General features: G+C 45.7%; 1 protein-coding gene across 7 annotated transcripts in view; it reads right to left on the bottom strand.

The window, feature by feature from the left end:
- The window catches only part of LOC137363985 (inactive rhomboid protein 2-like), a 194,757-nt gene that overhangs the window by 33,171 nt on the left and 143,796 nt on the right, over positions 1–17,790 (bottom strand). For all 7 annotated transcript variants that reach the window (XM_068027474.1, XM_068027480.1, XM_068027475.1 and 4 more), the window contains 6 exons: positions 13,699–13,896; positions 13,002–13,113; positions 7,104–7,178; positions 6,855–7,016; positions 6,334–6,437; positions 5,841–5,904 (listed from right to left, as the gene is read on the bottom strand). In XM_068027474.1, coding sequence (XP_067883575.1) covers positions 5,841–5,904; positions 6,334–6,437; positions 6,855–7,016; positions 7,104–7,178; positions 13,002–13,113; positions 13,699–13,896 — 715 coding nt within the window. The remainder of the gene's footprint in view (positions 1–5,840; positions 5,905–6,333; positions 6,438–6,854; positions 7,017–7,103; positions 7,179–13,001; positions 13,114–13,698; positions 13,897–17,790) is intronic.

Raw genomic sequence — 17,790 nt, 5'->3', positions numbered from 1 at the left:
GTAGCGACATTTAAGAGGCATCTGGACAGGTACTTGAATGAGCAAGGCATAGAGGGATATGGAATTAATGCAGGCAGGTGGGATTAGTATAGATAGGCATTATGGTCGGCATGGACGCGGTGGGCCGAAGGGCCTGTTTCTATGCTGTACAACTCTATGACTCTATAAAGGGAGATCTTGCTTGACAAATTTATTAGAATTTTTTGAGGATGTAACGAGTAGGGTAGATAAAGGGGAACCAGTAGATGTAGCATACCTGGATTTTCATAAGGCATTCGATGAATCACAGAAGGTTGGTCTGCAGGTACAGCAAGTAATTAGGAAGGCAAATGGAATTTTGTCCTTCATTGCTAAAGGGATTGAGTTTAAAAGCAGAGAGGTTATGTTGCAGCTGTATAAGGTACTGGTGAGGCCGCACCTGGAGTACTGTGTGCAGTTTTGGTCTCCTTACTTGAGAAAGGATGTACTGGCACTGGAGAGGGTGCAGAGGAGGTTCACTAGGTTGATTCCGGAGTTGAGGGGGTTGGCTTATGAGGAGAGACTGAGTAGATTGGGATTATATTTATTGGAATTCAGAAGAATTAGGGGGGATCTTATAGAAACATATAAAATTATGAAGGGAATAGATAAGATACAAGTAGAGAGGATGTTTCCACTGGCAGGTGAAGCTAGGACAAGAGGGCATAGCCTCAAGATTAGAGGGAGCAGATTTAGGACTGAATTAAGAAGGAACTTCTTCACCCAGAGGGTTGTTAATCTATGGAATTCCTTGCCCAGTGAAGTAGTTGACGCTTCTTCAGTAAACGTTTTTAAAGCTAAGGTAGATATCTTTTAGAACAATAATGGAATTAAGGGATACGGTGAGAGTGCGGGTAAGTGGATCTGAGTCCACGAAAAGATCAGCCATGATCTTATTGAATGGCGGAGCAGGCTCGAGGGGCCGGACGGCCTACTCCTGCTCCTAGTTCTTATGATCTTATGATCTTATGATGAGGTGCCACATAAAAGATTAATAGGCAAGATCAGGGTTCATGCTGTTGGGGGTAATATATTAGAGTGGATAGAGGATTGGTTAACAGACAGGAAGCAGAGAGTGGGCATAACTGGGACTTTTCAAGTTGGCAGGCAGTGAATAGTGGGGTGCTGCAAGGATCAGTGCTGGGGCCTCAGCTATTTAATGACTTGGATGAAGAGACAGCGAGTAATGTATCTAAGTTTGCTGATGATACAAAGCTCGGTGAAAAGGTAAGCTGCGGGGATGATGTAGAGAGGCTGCAAAGAAATATAGACAGGTCAAGTGAGTGGGCAACAAGATGGCAAATGGAGTATAATGTAGGGAAGTGTGAAGTTGTTCACTTTGGTGGTAAAAATAGAAAAGCAGAATATTTTTTAAAAGATGTGGAACTGGTAAGTGTTGATGTTCAGAGACATTTGTGGGTACTCGTACAAGGAACACGCAAAGTTAACTTGCAGGTGCAGCGGGTGATTAGAAAGACAAATGGCAGGTTGACCTTTATTGCAAGGGGATTGGAGTACAGGAATAAAGAAGTCTTACTAAAATTGTACAGGGCTTTGGTGAGACCACACCTGGAATACTGTGTGCAGTTTTGGTCTCCACATTTAAGAAAGGATATACTTGCACTGGAGGCAGTGCAGTGAAGATTTACTAAATTGGTCTCTGGGATGAGGGGGTTGTCCTGTGATGATAAGCTAAGTAAATTAGGCTTCTATTCTCTGGAGTTTCGAAGAATGAGAGGTGATCTAATTGAGATATACAAGATTCTGAAAGGGTTTGATAGGGTAGAAGCTGAGAGATTGTTCCCACTGGTCAGGGAATCTAGAACACGGGGACACAGTCTCAGGCTAAGGGGTCAATCATTCAGGACTGAGATGAGGAGAAATTACTTCACTTAAAAGGTTGTGAATCTTTGGAATTCTCTACCCCAGAGGGTTGTAGATGCTCCATCATTGAATATATTTAAGACTGGGATAGATAGATTTTTGGTCTTGCAGGGAATCAAGGGATATGGGGAGCAGGCAGGAAAGTGGAATTGAAGCCCAGGATCAGCCATGATCGTATTGAATGGCGGAGCAGGCTCGATGGGCCCTATGGTCTACTCCTGCTCCTATTTCTTGTGTTCTTGCTTTCCTACCTATCTTTGTATCATCTGCATATTTGGCTACAATGCACTCAGTCCCTTCATCCAAGTCATGAATATCGATCCTAAATAGTTGACGTCCCAGCACGGATCCCTGTAGCACTCCACCAGTTGCCAATCTGAAAATGCCCCATTTATCTTGTGCTCTGTTTCCTGTTAGTTAGTCAATCATCTATCCATGCTAATATATTACCCCTAATAACATGACCTCCTATCTTGTGCAGTAACCTTTTATGTCACACCTTGTCGAATGCCTTTTGGAAATCCAAATGCACTACTTTTTTGTATTTATTCATTTGGGGGATGTGGGCGACGCTGGCCAGGCCAGCATTTATTGCCCATCCCTAATTGCCTTGAGAAGGTGGTGGTGAGCTGCCTTCTTGAACCGCTGCAGTCCTAGGAGTGTCGGTACACCCACAGTGCTGTTAGGAAGGGAATTCCAGGATTTTGGCTCAGCGACAGTGAAGGAACGGTGATATAGTTCCAAGTCAGGATGGTGTGCGGCTTGAAGGAGAACTTGCAGGTGGTGGTGTTCCCATGCATTTGTTGCCCTTGTCCTTCTGGGTGGTAGAGGTCGAGGGTTTGGAAGGTGCTGTCAAAGGAGACTTGGTGAGTTGCTGCAGTGCATTGTGTAGATGGTACACACTACTGCCACTGTGCGTCGGTGGTGGAGGGAGTGAAATTTAGTGGATGGGGTGCCAATCAAGCGGGCTGCTTTGTCCTGGATGGTGTCGAACTTCTTGAGTGTTGTTGGAGCTGCACCCATCCAGGCAAGTGGAGAATATTCCATCACACTCCTGACTTGTGCCTTGTAGATGGTGGCCAGGCTTTGGGGAGGCAGGAGGTAAGTTACTCGCTACAGAATTCTCAGCCTCTGACCTGCTCTTGTAGCCATGGTATTTATATGGCTACTCCAGTTCTGTTTCTGGTCAATGGTAACCCCCAGGATGTTGATAGTGGGGGATTCAGCCATGGTAATGCCACTGAACACCAAGGGAAGAGGGTTAGATTCTCTCTTGTTGGAGTTGGTCATTGCCTGGCACTTGTGTGGCACGAATGTTCCTTGCCACTTATCAGGCCCAGCCTGGATATAGGCCAGGTCTTGCTGCATTTCTACACGGACTGCTTCAGTATCTGAGGAGTCGTGAATGGTGGTGAACATTGCGTAATCATCAGCGAACATCCCCATTTCTGACCTTATGATTGAAGGAAGGTCATTGATGAAGCAGTTGAAGATGGTTGGGCCTAGGACACTACCCTGAGGAACTCCTGCAGTGATGTCCTACAGCTGAGATGATTGACCTCCAACAACCACAACCATCTTCCTTTGCGCTAGGTACGACTCCAACCAGCGAAGAGTTTTCCTCCTGATTCCCATTGACTCCAGTTTTGATCGGGCTCCTTGATGCCATACTCGGTCAAATCCTGCCTTGATGTCAAGGGCAGTCACTCTCACCTTACCTCTGGAGTTCAGCTCTTTTGTCCATGTTTAGACCAAGGCTGTAATGAGTGCAGGAGCTGAGTGCCCCTGGTGGAACCGAAACTGAGCGTCAGTGAACAGGTGCCTCTTGATAGCACTGTTGACCACCCCTTCCATCTCTTTGCTGATGATCGAGAGTAGACTGATAGGACGCTAATTGACCGGGTCAGATTTGTCCTGCTTTTTGTGCACAGGACACACCTGGGCAATTTTCCACATTGCAGGTGAATGCCAGTGTTGTAGCTGTACTGGAACAGCTTGGCTAGTAGCACGGCTAGTTCAGGAGCACAATTCTTCAGTACTATTGCCGAATGTTGTCAGGGCCCAGAGCCTTTGCAGTATCCAGTGCCTTCAGCTGTTTCTTAATATTATGTGGTGTGAATCAGATTGGTTGAAGACTGGCATCTGTAATGCTGGGGACCTCAGGAAGAGGCTGAAATGGATCATCAACTCAGCACTTCTGGCTGAAGATGGATGCAAATGCTTCAGCCTTATCTTTTGCACTGATGTGCTGGGCTCCCCCTTTGTTGAGGATGGGGATATTTGTGGAGCATTCTCCTGTCAGTTGTTTAATTGTCCACCAACATTCACGACTGGATGTGGCAGGATGGCGGAGCTTAGATCTGATCCATTGGTTATGGGATCGCTTAGCTCTGTCTATTGTATGCTGCTTACACTGTTTGGCATGCAAGTAGTCCTGTGTTTTAGCTTCACCAGGTTGACACCTCATTTTGAGGGATGCCTGGTGCTGCTGCTGGCATGTCCTCCTGCACTCTTCATTGAACCAGGGGATCCCCTGGCTTGATGGTAATTGTAGAATGGGGGATATGAGGTTACAAATTGTGGTTGACTACAATTCTGCTGCTGCTGATGGCCCACAATGCCTCATGGATGCCCACTTTTCAATTGCTAGATCTGTTCGAAGTCAATCCCATTTAGCATGGTGGATATCCTCAGTGTGAAGACAGGACTGTGTGGTGGTCACTCCTATCAATACCGTCAGGCACAGATGCATCTGAGACAGGTAGATTGGTCAGGATGAGGTCGAGTAGATTTTGTCCCTCACCACGTGCCGTAGACCCAGTCTAGCAGCTATGTCCTTTAGGAGTCGGCCAGTAATGATGCTAAGGGGGGATGCTAGGTGGTAATCAGCAGGAGGTTTCCTTGTCCATGTTTGACCTGATGCTATGAGACTTCATGAAGTCCAGAATCAATGTTGAGGACTACCAGGGCAGCTCCCTCCCAACTATATACCACTGTGGCATCACTTCTGCTGCCAGTGCGACAGGACATACCCGGGATGGCCATGGGGGTGTCTGGGACATTGTCTGTAAGGTATGATTCCATGAGTATGACTATGTCAGGCTGTTGCTTGACTAATCTGTGGGACAACTCTCCCAACTTCGGCACAAGCCCCCAGATGTTAGTAAGGAGGACTTTGCAGGGTCGAAAGGACTGGGTTTGCGTTGTCATTTCTAGTACCTCGTTTGATACCGGGTGGTCCGTCCGGTTTCATTCCTTTTCTTAGGCTTTGTAGCAGTTTGATACAACTGAGTGTCTTGCTAGGCCATTTCAGAGGGCAGTTAAGAGTCAACCACATTGCTGTGGGTCTGGAGACACACGTAGGCCAGACCAGGTAAGGACAGCAGATTTTCTTCCCTAAAGGACATTAGTGAACCAGATGGGTTTTTACAGCAATTTTTTAATTGTTTTTTTTAAATTCCAGATTTATTAATTGAATTCTAGCATGGTGGAATTTGAACCCATATTCTAGTCTAGTGACATTCACTCTACTCCACCGCCTCTCCTGATCTACTGGTTCCCCTTTTCCACCTGCTGTTACATCCTCAAAGAACACTAATAGATTTGTCAAACACCATTTCCCTTTCATAAAACCATGTTGACTCTGCCTGACTGCATTATTATTTTCTAGATGTGCTGCTATGACTTCCTTTATAATGGATTCCAGCAGTTTTCCAATGACAGATGTTAGGCTAACTGGCCTATAGTTTCCTGCTTTCTGTTGCCTCCCTTTCTTGCACAGATGTTGATGGTGGAGGATTTACTAATGGTAATGCCATTGAATGTCAAGGGGAGATGTTTGGATTCCCTCTTGTTGAAAACCTAGAATGCTGTCATTGTGCTTTGAGGTACATAGATTCTCCCCACCATCAATCAAACATTATCACAGCAAAACTCACAGGCCACTGAGTGATGTCATCCTCCCAGATGTGTGGTTCAGCAGAGGCAGGCTCCTCACATGTCCTACACAAGACAGCACAGTTAGTCACACAGTCTGTTTTGAATTCATTCTCAGGTTATGGGCCTTGCTGGCAAGATCAACATTTATTCTCATCTTTGATGGTAACTGAGTAACTTGCTAGGCCATTTTAGGAGGCAATTAAGAGTCACCCAGATTGGTCTGGAATGGGAGTCACACACTGGGTATGGATGGTAGGTTTCCTTCACTGAAGAATCTTTGTGGACCAGATGGATTTTTATGACAAACTGATGGCTTCATGGTCACCATTACTGGTACCAATGTTTTAATCCAGATAAAATTGGGTAGGTATTGGGAAAACGTTAAAGAGGCATCGTGGCAATATTGGGGTGGTACCAGGAGGTGGTATGAGAGGGAGATATTGCCAACAAGTGCTGACTAATGGTAACTACCAGATATCAGGATTCACTTGCCTCGGATCCTGATGACAGACCGCCCCTGACGATCTACTCCGATTGGTGGACTCCAGGTAGGGAGCGTCAGCATTCGGCCATTTTACAAACATAGCGAGTGTTTCCTGTATTTGCAAATAGAAAAGGTCAGCAGGTCACAGGAATAATTTTGTGATTGGACAGCTGTACTCCTATGGTGAGGAAGCTAAAGTAACAAACTGTACAACAAGATGACCTGAGCTGGGTTTCTGACATCATACTTTGTCAAACTTGATCAAAAACACATCAACCATTGGAGAAACATTGTGGAAAGGAATCAAAGAGTTCACAAACAGCAAATGGATTGGAGTTATACACAACACATCACTCCAGTACACATGGAAGCAATGCTCTTCAACAAATAGATACCTCCAATGCAAGGGAGACAGTGGTAAATCAGCTTCCTGGTGACAAGGTCAGTTCCTGGGGTTTAGTCACTAATATTGGAATGAAAGGCAAGGTGTATGCAAATGACACAAGCTAGTCCAGGTGCTCAAACATACCGAACAATCTTCCTTCAATGTCTGCACACAGCCGGAATTATCATTCTGAATACAACAGCCAGAGTTCCTCTCCTGATCTCTCTCTTTCTCAATGAGTTTTGAGATGGATTGATCCCTCCGTAAGCAGGGAGAAAACTTTGCTCCAAGATGAATGAGAGCATCCTGCAAAGAGTCGAAAGTGTATAGTATCTAACTGTGTTGTATAGTAAATCAGATCAGTTGCAGCTTTTCACCTCATTACATACTCACCGAGCTGGGCCCTATCCAAAAGTTCTCTTGCTGCACATGTTCCACACTCTCATACGTCCCTTTATTCCTCAACACCTGCAAAAATTGAATGAACACAAAATTTTTGCTGCTATTGTTTCTCCTCTTTGTCATCTCTCTTTAATTTTAATTTATATTCACTAAAGCCCAAAGTTGTGGGAGAAAAATTGTCTTTGAGCACAACTGTAAAAACTGTAAACAGTTTAACAGCCTGACATCAAAGCTTGTTGGGTCAAAGATCTCTTGCCATTCTCCAAATAAACAGCTCAGAAAGGAAGAATCTTAAAGCAGCTCACACGTCTATTTCTCCCTTATAAAGTATATATTTTTTTAAACAGGCAATTAATTTTGGGTGAAGGGGAAAATAAAAAGTAACAAAATGCAGTGTTCAAGTTCCATCGCCTTGTCCGAGGGCTGCCGTCTGTAACAATCCTGGATAAGGACAGCTCCTCAGCTCCCTTGGAGAGACCATGGGTGACCCTCAGCTTCAAGGTACCTTATTGCAGGAAACCCTTAGTCAAATGTTCCTCTGTTTGACGGTCTCACCGCACTGAAATTGACAATCAGTAGGTTTGTTCCAGGATAGGAGGGGGATAGTGTTCAATTGCAGAATTAAAGGTAGTTACTAACGGGGTTGGTAGGAATGGATTTTGATGAGATATGTAGGATGCTTGAGTAAGCATTTGAGATCATCTCATAGCCTAAGCTCAGCCCATAGCTCACTGAAGTCTATCCCTCCAATCCGCTAAACTCGTATTGAAGCCCATTCCGACCGAAACATTATCCTAATTCTCTTAACTTTTTTTATTCATCCATGGGATGTGGGCATTGCTGGCGAGGCCAACATTTATTGCCCATCCCCAATTGCCCTCGAGAAGGTGGTGGTGCGCTGCCTAAGAGGAAGAGCAGGCAGGGAGATGTTGTGGAGCACAGCGGGACTGGTGGTCTGAAGTGCATTTGTTTCAATGCGAGAAGTATAACAGGTAAGGCAGATGAACTTAGAGCTTGGATTAGTACTTGGAACTATGATGTTGTTGCTATTACAGAGACTTGGTTGAGGGAAGGACAGGATTGGCAGCTAAATGTTCCAGGATTTAGAAGCTTCAGGCGGGATAGAGGGGGGATGTAAAAGGGGTGGGGGAGTTGCATTACTGGTGAAGGAGAATATCACAGCTGTACTGCGGGAGGATACCTCGGAGGGGTCGTGCAGCGAGGCAATATGGGTGGAGCTCAGGAATAGGAAGGGTTCAGTCACAATGTTGGGGGTTTTCTATAGGCCTCCCAACAGCCAGCGGGAGGTAGAGGAGCAGATATGTAGACAGATTTTGGAAAGATGTAAAGGTAACAGGGTTGTTGTGGTGGGTGATTTTAACTTCCCCTAGATTGACTGGGACTCATTTAGTGCTAGGGGCTTGGATGGGGCAGAATTTGTAAGGAGCATCCGGGAGGGCTTGTTGAAACAATATGTAGATAGTCCAACTAGGGATGGGGCCGTACTGGACCTGGTATTGGGGAATGAGCCCGGCCAGGTGGTCGAAGTTTCAGTAGGGGAGCATTTCGGGAACAGTGACCATAATTCCATAAGTTTTAAGGTACTTGTGGATAAGGATAAGAGTAGGCCTCGGGTGAAGGTGCTAAATTGGGGGGAGGCTAATTATAACAATATTAGACAGGAACTGAAGAATTTAGATTGGGGGCGGCTGTTTGAGGGTAAATCAACATCTGACATGTGGGAGTCTTTCAAATGTCAGTTGATTAGAATCCAGGACCAGCATGTTCCTGTGAGGAAGAAGGATAAGTTTGGCAAGTTTCGGGAACTTTGGATAATGCGGGATATTGTGAGCCTAGTCAAAAAGAAAAAGGAAGCATTCGTAAGGGCTGACGAATCCCTTGAGGAATATAAAGACAGTAGAAAGGAACTTAAGCAAGGAGTCAGGAGGGCTAAAAGGGGTCATGAAAAGTCATTGGCAAACAGGATTAAGGATAATCCCAAGGCTTTTTAAGAGGGTAACTAGGGATGTTGAGGTTAGGGATAGATGTTTGATTACTCTAGGTCAAGTCGGCATAAGGAGGGAGGAAGTGTTGGGTATTCTAAAAGGCATTAAGGTGGACAAGTCCCTAGGTCCGGATGGGATCTATCCCAGGTTACTGAGGGAAGCGAGAGAGGAAATAGCTGGGGCCTTAACAGATATCTTTGCAGCATCCTTAAACACGGGTAAGGTCCCGGAGGACTGGAGAATTGCTAATGTTGTCCCCTTGTTTAAGAAGGGTAGCAGGGATAATCCAGGTAATTATAGACCGGTGAGCCTGACGTCAGTGGTAGGGAAGCTGCTGGAGAAGATACTGAGGGATAGGATCTATTCCCATTTGGAAGAAAATGGGCTTATCAGTGATAGGCAACATGGTTTTGTGCAGGGAAGGTCATGTCTTACCAACTTAATAGAATTCTTTGAGGAAGTGACAAAGTTGATTGATGAGGGAAGGGCTGTAGATGTCATATACATAGACTTCAGTAAGGCGTTTGATAAGGTTCCCCATGGCAGGTTGATGGAGAAAGTGAAGTCGCATGGGGTCCAAGGTGTACTAGCTAGATGGATAAAGAACTGGCTGGGCAACAGGAGACACAGAGTAGCAGTGGAAGGGAGTTTCTCAAAATGGAGACATGTGACCAGTGGTGTTCCACAGGGATCCGTGCTGGGACCACTGTTGTTTGTGATATACATAAATGATTTGGAGGAAAGTATAGGTGGTCTGATTAGAATGTTTGCAGATGACACTAAGATTGGTGGAGTAGCAGATAGTGAAGGGGACTGTCAGAGAATACAGCAGAATATAGATAGATTGGAGAGTTGGGCAGAGAAATGGCAGATGGAGTTCAATCCGGGCAAATGCGAGGTGATGCATTTTGGAAGATCCAATTCAAGAGTGAACTATACAGTAAATGGAAAAGTCCTGGGGAAAATTGATGTACAGAGAGATTTGGGTGTTCAGGTCCATTGTTCCCTGAAGGTGGCAACGCAGGTCAATAGAGTGGTCAAGAAGGCATACGGCATGCTTTCCTTCATCGGACGGGGTATTGAGTACAAGAGTTGGCAGGTCATGTTACAGTTGTATAAGACTTTGGTTCGGCCACATTTGGAATACTGCGTGCAGTTCTGGTCGCCACATTACCAAAAGGATGTAGATGCTTTGGAGAGGGTGCAGAGGAGGTTCACCAGGATGTTGCCTGGTATGGAGGGCACGAGCTATGAAGAGAGGTTGAGTAGATTAGGATTATTTTCATTAGAAAGACGGAGGTTGAGGGGGGACCTGATTGAGGTGTACAAAATCATGAGAGGTATAGACAGGGTGGATAGCAAGAAGCTTTTTCCCAGAGTGGGGGATTCAATTACTAGGGGAAACGAGTTCAAAGTGAGAGGGGAAAAGTTTAGGGGGGATATGCGTGGTAAGTTCTTAACGCAGAGGGTGATGGGTGCCTGGAACGCGTTGCCAGCGGAGGTGATAGACGCGGGCACGATAGCATCTTTTAAGATGTATCTAGACAGATACATGAATGGGCAGGAAGCAAAGAGATACAGACCCTTAGAAAATAGGCGACAGGTTTAGATAGAGGATCTGGATCGGCGCAGGCTTGGAGGGCCGAAGGGCCTGTTCCTGTGTTGTAATTTTCTTTGTTCTTTGAAAGGGTTGGCCCGCTCAAGGACAGAGAAGGGAATCTATGTGTGGAGCCAGAAGAAATGGGCGAGGTACTAAATGAGTAGTTTGCATCAGTATTCACCAAAGAGAAGGACTTGGCGGATGATGAGCCGAGGGAAGGGAGTGTAGATAGTTTCAGTCATCTCATTATCAATAAGGAGGAGGTGTTGGGTGTCTTGCAAAGCATTAAGGTAGATAAATTCCCAGGGCCTGATGGGATCTACCCCAGAATACTAAGGGAGGCAAGGGAAGGAATTGCTGGGGCCTTGACAGAAATCTTTGCATCCTCATAGGCTACAGGTGAGGTCCCAGAGGACTGGAGAATAGCCAATGTTGTTCCTTTGTTTAAGAAGGGTAGCAAGGATAATCTAGGAAATTATAGACCGGTGAGCCTTACGTCAGTGGTAGGGAAATTATTAGAGAGAATTCTTTGGGACAGGATTTACTCCCATTTGGAAACAAATGAACTTATTAGCGAGAGACAGCATGGTTTTGTGAAGGGGAGGTCGTGTCTCACTAATTTGATTGAGTTTTTTGAGGAAGTGACGAAGATGATTGATGAAGGAAGGGCAGTGGATGTTATCTATATGGACTTCAGTAAAGCCTTTGACAAGGTCCCTCATGGCAGACTGGTACAAAAGGTGAAGCCACACGGAATCAGAGGTGAGTTGGCAAGATGGATACAGAACTGGCTCTGTCATAGAAGACAGAGGGTTGCAGTGGAAGGGTGCTTTTCTGAATGGAGGGATGTGACTAGTGGTGTTCCACAGGGATCAGTGCTGGGACCTTTGCTGTTTGTAGTATATATAAATGATTTGGAGGAAAATGTAGCTGGTCTGATTAGTAAGTTTGCGGACGACACAAAGGTTGGAGGAGTTGCGGATAGTGATGATATAGATCGGTTGGAGACTTGGGAGGAGAAATGGCAGATGGAGATTAATCCGGACAAATGTGAGGTAGGGCATTTTGGAAGATCTAATGCAGGTGGGAAGTATACAGTAAATGGCAGAACCCTTAGGAGTATTGACAGGCAGAGAGATCTGGGCGTACAGGTCCACAGGTCACTGAAAGTGGCAATGCAGGTGGATAAGGTAGTCAAGAAGGCATACGGCATGCTTGCCTTCATCGGTCGGGGCATAGAGTATAAAAATTGGCAAGTCATGTTGCAGCTGTACAGAACCTTAGTTAGGCCACACTTAGAATATTGCGTGCAATTCTGGTCGCCACACTACCAGAAGGACGTGGAGGCTTTGGAGAGGGTACAGAGGAGGTTTACCAGGATGTTGCCTGGTCTGGAGGGTATTAGCTATGAGGAGAGGTTGGATAAACTCGGATTGTTTTCACTGGAACGACGGAGGTGGAGGGGTGACATGATAGAGGTTTACAAAGTTATGAGCGGCACGGACAGAGTGGATAGTCAGAAGCTTTTTCCCAGGGTGGAAGAGTCAGTTACTAGGGGACATAGGTTTAAGGTGAGAGGGGCAAAGTTTAGAGGCAAGTTCTTTACACAGAGGGTGGTGAGTGCCTGGAACTTGCTGCCGGGGGAGGTGGCGGAAGCAGGTACGATAATGACGTTCAAGAGGCATCTTGACAAATACATGAATAGGATGGGAATAGAGGGATACGGTCCCCGGAATTGCAGAAGGTTTTAGTTTATGCAGGCATCAAGATCGGTGCAGGCTTGGAGGGCCGAATGGCCTGATCCTATGCTGTTCTGTTCTTTGTTCTTCGTTATTCTTGAACCGCTGCAGACCTTGTGAGGTTTGGTACACCCACAGTGTTCCCAGAGCAATACCCTGAGTCTCTGGGTTACTAATTCAATGACAACGCCACTACGCCACCACCTCCCCATCCTTCTTCTCTAATCCTCCTGTTACAGCATTATGCATCACATTGACCATCCCAAACAGGTGTGACTCGGCTCCCCGACTGACACATTACTCCGTGTATTGGTCACTCTCAGAGCAAAGCGGATGCTGATGCAAGCCTGAAATGTTCCTTTCGCAAATTTAATCCCTGCCCTATAGAACAACTTTCCTGACTTAATTTGAAGTAACATTCCGGAGTAAAAATGGATCTGACGGTTGGGAGGAGGTTTGTGTGAAACAAACACCGTCATAGAACAGTTGGTCTGAATGGCCGGTTTCTGTGCCGTACATTCTGTGTAACTGGGAATACACTTACTAGCTGTGTTTTCACATGTTGCGCAAATCCCACTGGTGCGATTCCATATATACCAATCGTTAGCAAGCTGATCAAAATATGAACGAATGTGATCCAGTAGGTGAAATAAGGCCTGGAAAATAAACAGCTATTAAACAGATAAATAGAGAGAGACACACACACACGCAAGCAAACTGACAAACAGAGCCCGAGCCAGAGCCAGCGAGACAAAACGAGCACGGCTGAGCCAGAGTAAGCAAGCCAGAGTGAGAGAGCCAAAGTGAGAGAGCCAGAGCAAGCGAGCCAGAGCGAGAGAGCCAGAGTGAGAGAGCCAGAGTGAGAGAGCCAGAGCGAGCGAGCCAGAGTGAGAGAGCCAGAGTAAGCGAGCCAGAGTGAGAGAGCCAGAGCAAGCGAGCCAGAGTGAGAGAGCCAGAGTGAGAGAGCCAGAGCGAGCGAGCCAGAGTGAGAGAGCCAGAGTGAGAGAGCCAGAGCGAGAGAGCCAGAGTGAGAGAGCCAGAGTAAGCGAGCCAGAGTGAGAGAGCCAGAGCAAGCGAGCCAGAGTGAGAGAGCCAGAGCAAGCGAGCCAGAGTGAGAGAGCCAGAGTGAGAGAGCCAGAGCAAGCGAGCCAGAGTGAGCAAGACAGAGCCAGAACCAGAAAGCGAAAGGGAGAGAGACAGACAGACAGACAGACAGAAACAGATTGATGAACCCCCTCCACCTGTGACTCCTGACATCCTGTAGTTTGATTTGGATACGGTGGCTCAGTGCCCGATATCTGCGGTTCAACCATTTCCCAACCACCCCCAGTCCGTATTGCCGCCTCCTCTTATCAAACGCAAAGTGCTTGACTTGTGACATGATGCGTTTTCCCCTTCTGTGCCCTGTGTCACAGCTCGAGGTGGGCGTCCAAACTTTCCTGGTGAAAGCACAACAGGCATTAGGAGTAAAAGAACTCTACTTGCAAACATTGTCTCAACCATTGTATTAATAAGAAAGGAGACCAGTAAGCAGGGTAAATATCACACACACAGCCTCAAACACAGTCACACTCACACACAGCCAACCCCACACACACAGAGTTTGAGAAAAAACTGGAAACTAATACAAAAGGAATCCAAAAGTCTTCTGATAGGCTTATAAATAGTAAAAGGGTAGTAAGAAGAGGAGTGCGGCCAACGAAGGACCAAAAAGGGAATCTATACATGGAGTCAGAGGGTATGGCTGAAGTATTAAATGAGTATTTTGCATCTGTAGCAAGGAAGAGAATGCTGTCAAGTTCACAGGAAAAGAGGAGGTAGTTGAGATACTGGATGTGCTAAAAATTGATAAAGAGGTATTAGAAAGGCTGGCTGAACTTATAGTTGATATGTCAACAGGACCGGATGAGATGCATCCAAGGATTCTGAGGGAAGTAAAGGTGGAAATTGCAGAGGCACTGGCCATAATTTTCCAATCCTCCTTAGACTTGGGGGTGTTGCCAGAGGATTGGAGAATTGTAAATACGACCATACGAACATACGATTTAGGAGCAGAAGGAGGCCATTCGGCCCATCGAGCCTGCGCCGCCATTCAATAAGATCATGGCTGATCTGTTTGTGTCTCGAATTCCACATCCCCATCTACCCCAATAACCTTTGATTCCCTTGCCTAACAAGAATCTATCTACCCCCGCCATAAAAATATTCAATGACCCCGCCTCCACCTCCTTCTGAGGCAGAGAGTTCCAAAGTCTCACAACCCTCTGAGAAAAGATTTCTCATCTCTGTCCTAACAGGGTGACCCCTAATTTTAAAACAGTGTCCCCTAGTTCTGGACTCACCCACAAGAGGAAACATCCTCGCCACATGCACCTGGTCAAGACTGTTCAGGAGCTTATAAACTTCAGTCAAGTCTCCCCTCACTCTTCTAAACTCCAGTGAAAACAAGCCCAATCTGTCCAACCTTTCCTCATAAAACAACCCGCTCATTCCAGGTATCAATCTATCCTTCCTGAAATAAGGAGACCAAAACTGCACACAGTATTCAAGATATGGTCTCACCAATGTCCTGTATAACTGAAGCATAACATCCTTACTTTTATTCTCTATTCCTCTCGTAATAAAGGATATCTTTCCATTCATAAAAATAAAAACAAGAAATGCTGGAAATACTCAGCAGGCCAGGCAGCATCTGTGGAGAAAGAAGCAGAGTTAATGTTTCAGGTCAGTGACCTTTCTTTTTGACTTGCTGTACCTGTATACTAACTTTGACTCATGCACTAGAACACCTAAATCTCTCTGCACCTCGGAATTTTGCAGTCATTCTCCGTTTAAGTAATACTCTGCTTTTTTATTCTTCCTGCCAAAGTGAACAACTTCACATTTTCCCACATTATACTCCATTTGTCAGATTTTTGCCTACTCACTCAACCTATCTATATTGGTCTGCAACCTTTTTCTGTCCTCTTCACAACATACTTTCCTACCTATCTTTGTGTTATCTGCAAATTTAGCTACTATGCCATCACTCCCCTCATCTAAGTCATTGATATAAATTGTAAAAAGTTGAGGCCCCAGCACAGACTCCTGCGGGACTCCACTCGTCACATCCTGCCAATCAGAAAAGGACCCATTTATACATACTCTCTGTTTTCTGCCAGCCAGCCAACCTTCTACCCATGCTAATATGTTACCCCCTACACTATGAGCTACTACTTTGCACAATAACCTTTTATGTGGCACCTTGTCAAATACCTTCTGGAAATCCAAGTACAGTAGGTCAACAGGCTCCCCTTTATCCACAGTGCATGTTACTCATAGAACATTACAGCGCAGTACAGGCCCTTCAGCCCTCGATGTTGCGCCGACCTGTGAAACCATCTGACCTACACAATCCCATTTTCATCCATATGTCTATCCGATGACCACTTAAATGCCCTTAAAGTTGGCGAGTCTACTACTGTTGCAGGCAGGGCGTTCCACGCCCCTACTACTCTCTGTGTAAAGAAACTACCTCTGACATCTGTCCTATATCTATCACCCCTCAACTTAAAGCTATGTCCCCTCGTGTTTGCCATCACCATCCGAGGAAAATTGGGAAATGAACCCGGCCAGGTGTTAGATTTAGATGTAGGTGAGCACTTTGGTGATAGTGATCACAATTCGGTTAGGTTTACCTTAGCGATGGGCAGGGACAGGTATATACCGCAGGGCAAGAATTATAACTGGGGGAAAGGAAATTATGATGCGATTAGGCAAGATTTAGGATGCGTAGGATGGGGAAGGAAACTGCAGGGGATGGGAACAATCGAAATGTGGAGCTTATTCAAGGAGCAGCTACTGCGTGTCCTTGATAAGTATGTACCTGTGAGGCAGGGAGGAAGTTGTCGTGCGAGGGAGCCGTGGTTTACTAAAGAAGTTGAAGCGCTTGTCAAGAGGAAGAAGGCGGCTTATGTTAGGATGAGACGTGAAGGCTCAGTTAGGGTGCTTGAGAGTTACAAGCTAGCCAGGAAGGATCTAAAGGGAGAGCTAAGAAGAGCAAGGAGAGGACACGAGAAGTCATTGGTGGATCGGATCAGGGAAAACCCTAAGGCTTTCTATCGGTATATCAGGAATAAAAGAATGACTAGAGTTAGATTAGGGCCAATCAAGGATAGTAGTGGGAAGTTGTGTGTGGAATCAGAGGAGATAGGGGAAGTGTTAAATGAATATTTTGCGTCAGTATTTACAGTAGAGAAAGAAAATGTTGTTGAGAATACTGAGATTCAGGCTACAAGGCTAGATGGGATTGAGGTTCACAAGGAGGAGGTGTTAGCAATTTTGGAAAGAGTGAAAATAGATAAGTCCCCTGGGCCAGATGGGATTTATCCTAGGATTCTCTGGGAAGCTAGGGAGGAGATTGCAGAGCCTTTGTCCTTGATCTTTATGTCGTCATTGTCGACAGGAATAGTGCCGGAAGACTGGAGGATTGCAAATGTTGTCCCCTTGTTCAAGAAGGGGAGTAGAGACAGCCCTGGTAATTATAGACCTGTGAGCCTTACTTCGGTTGTGGGTAAAATGTTGGAAAAGGTTATAAGAGACAGGATTTATAATCATCTTGAAAAGAATAAGTTCATTAGAGATAGTCAGCACGGTTTTGTGAAGGGTAGGTCGTGCCTCACAAACCTTATTGAGTTTTTCGAGAAGGTGACCAAACAGGTGGATGAGGGTAAAGCAGTGGATGTGGTGTATATGGATTTCAGTAAGGCGTTTGATAAGGTTCCCCACGGTAGGCTATTGCAGAAAATACGGAAGTATGGGGTTGAAGGTGATTTAGAGCTTTGGATCAGAAATTGGCTAGCTGAAAGAAGACAGAGGGTGGTGGTTGATGGTAAATGTTCATCCTGGAGTTTAGTTACTAGTGGTGTACCGCAAGGATCTGTTTTGGGGCCACTGCTGTTTGTCATTTTTATAAATGACCTGGAAGAGTGTGTAGAAGGGTGGGTTAGTAAATTTGCAGATGACACTAAGGTCGGTGGAGTTGTGGATAGCGCCGAAGGATGTTGTAGGGTACAGAGAGACATAGATAGGCTGCAGAGCTGGGCTGAGAGATGGCAAATGGAGTTTAATGCGGAAAAGTGTGAGGTGATTCACTTTGGAAGGAGTAACAGGAATGCAGAGTACTGGGCTAATGGGAAGATTCTTGGTAGTGTAGATGAACAGAGAGATCTTGGTGTCCAGGTGCATAAATCCCTGAAGGTTGCTAACCAGGTTAATAGGGCTGTTAAGAAGGCATATGGTGTGTTAGCTTTTATTAGTAGGGGGGTCGAGTGTCGGAGCCACGAGGTCATGCT

Source organism: Heterodontus francisci, unplaced genomic scaffold (assembly GCF_036365525.1).
Source record: "Heterodontus francisci isolate sHetFra1 unplaced genomic scaffold, sHetFra1.hap1 HAP1_SCAFFOLD_598, whole genome shotgun sequence".
In the NCBI taxonomy this organism is placed as follows: domain Eukaryota; kingdom Metazoa; phylum Chordata; class Chondrichthyes; order Heterodontiformes; family Heterodontidae; genus Heterodontus; species Heterodontus francisci.
Note: the sequence above shows the minus strand (reverse complement) of the source record. Positions and strands in the feature narration are given on the sequence as shown.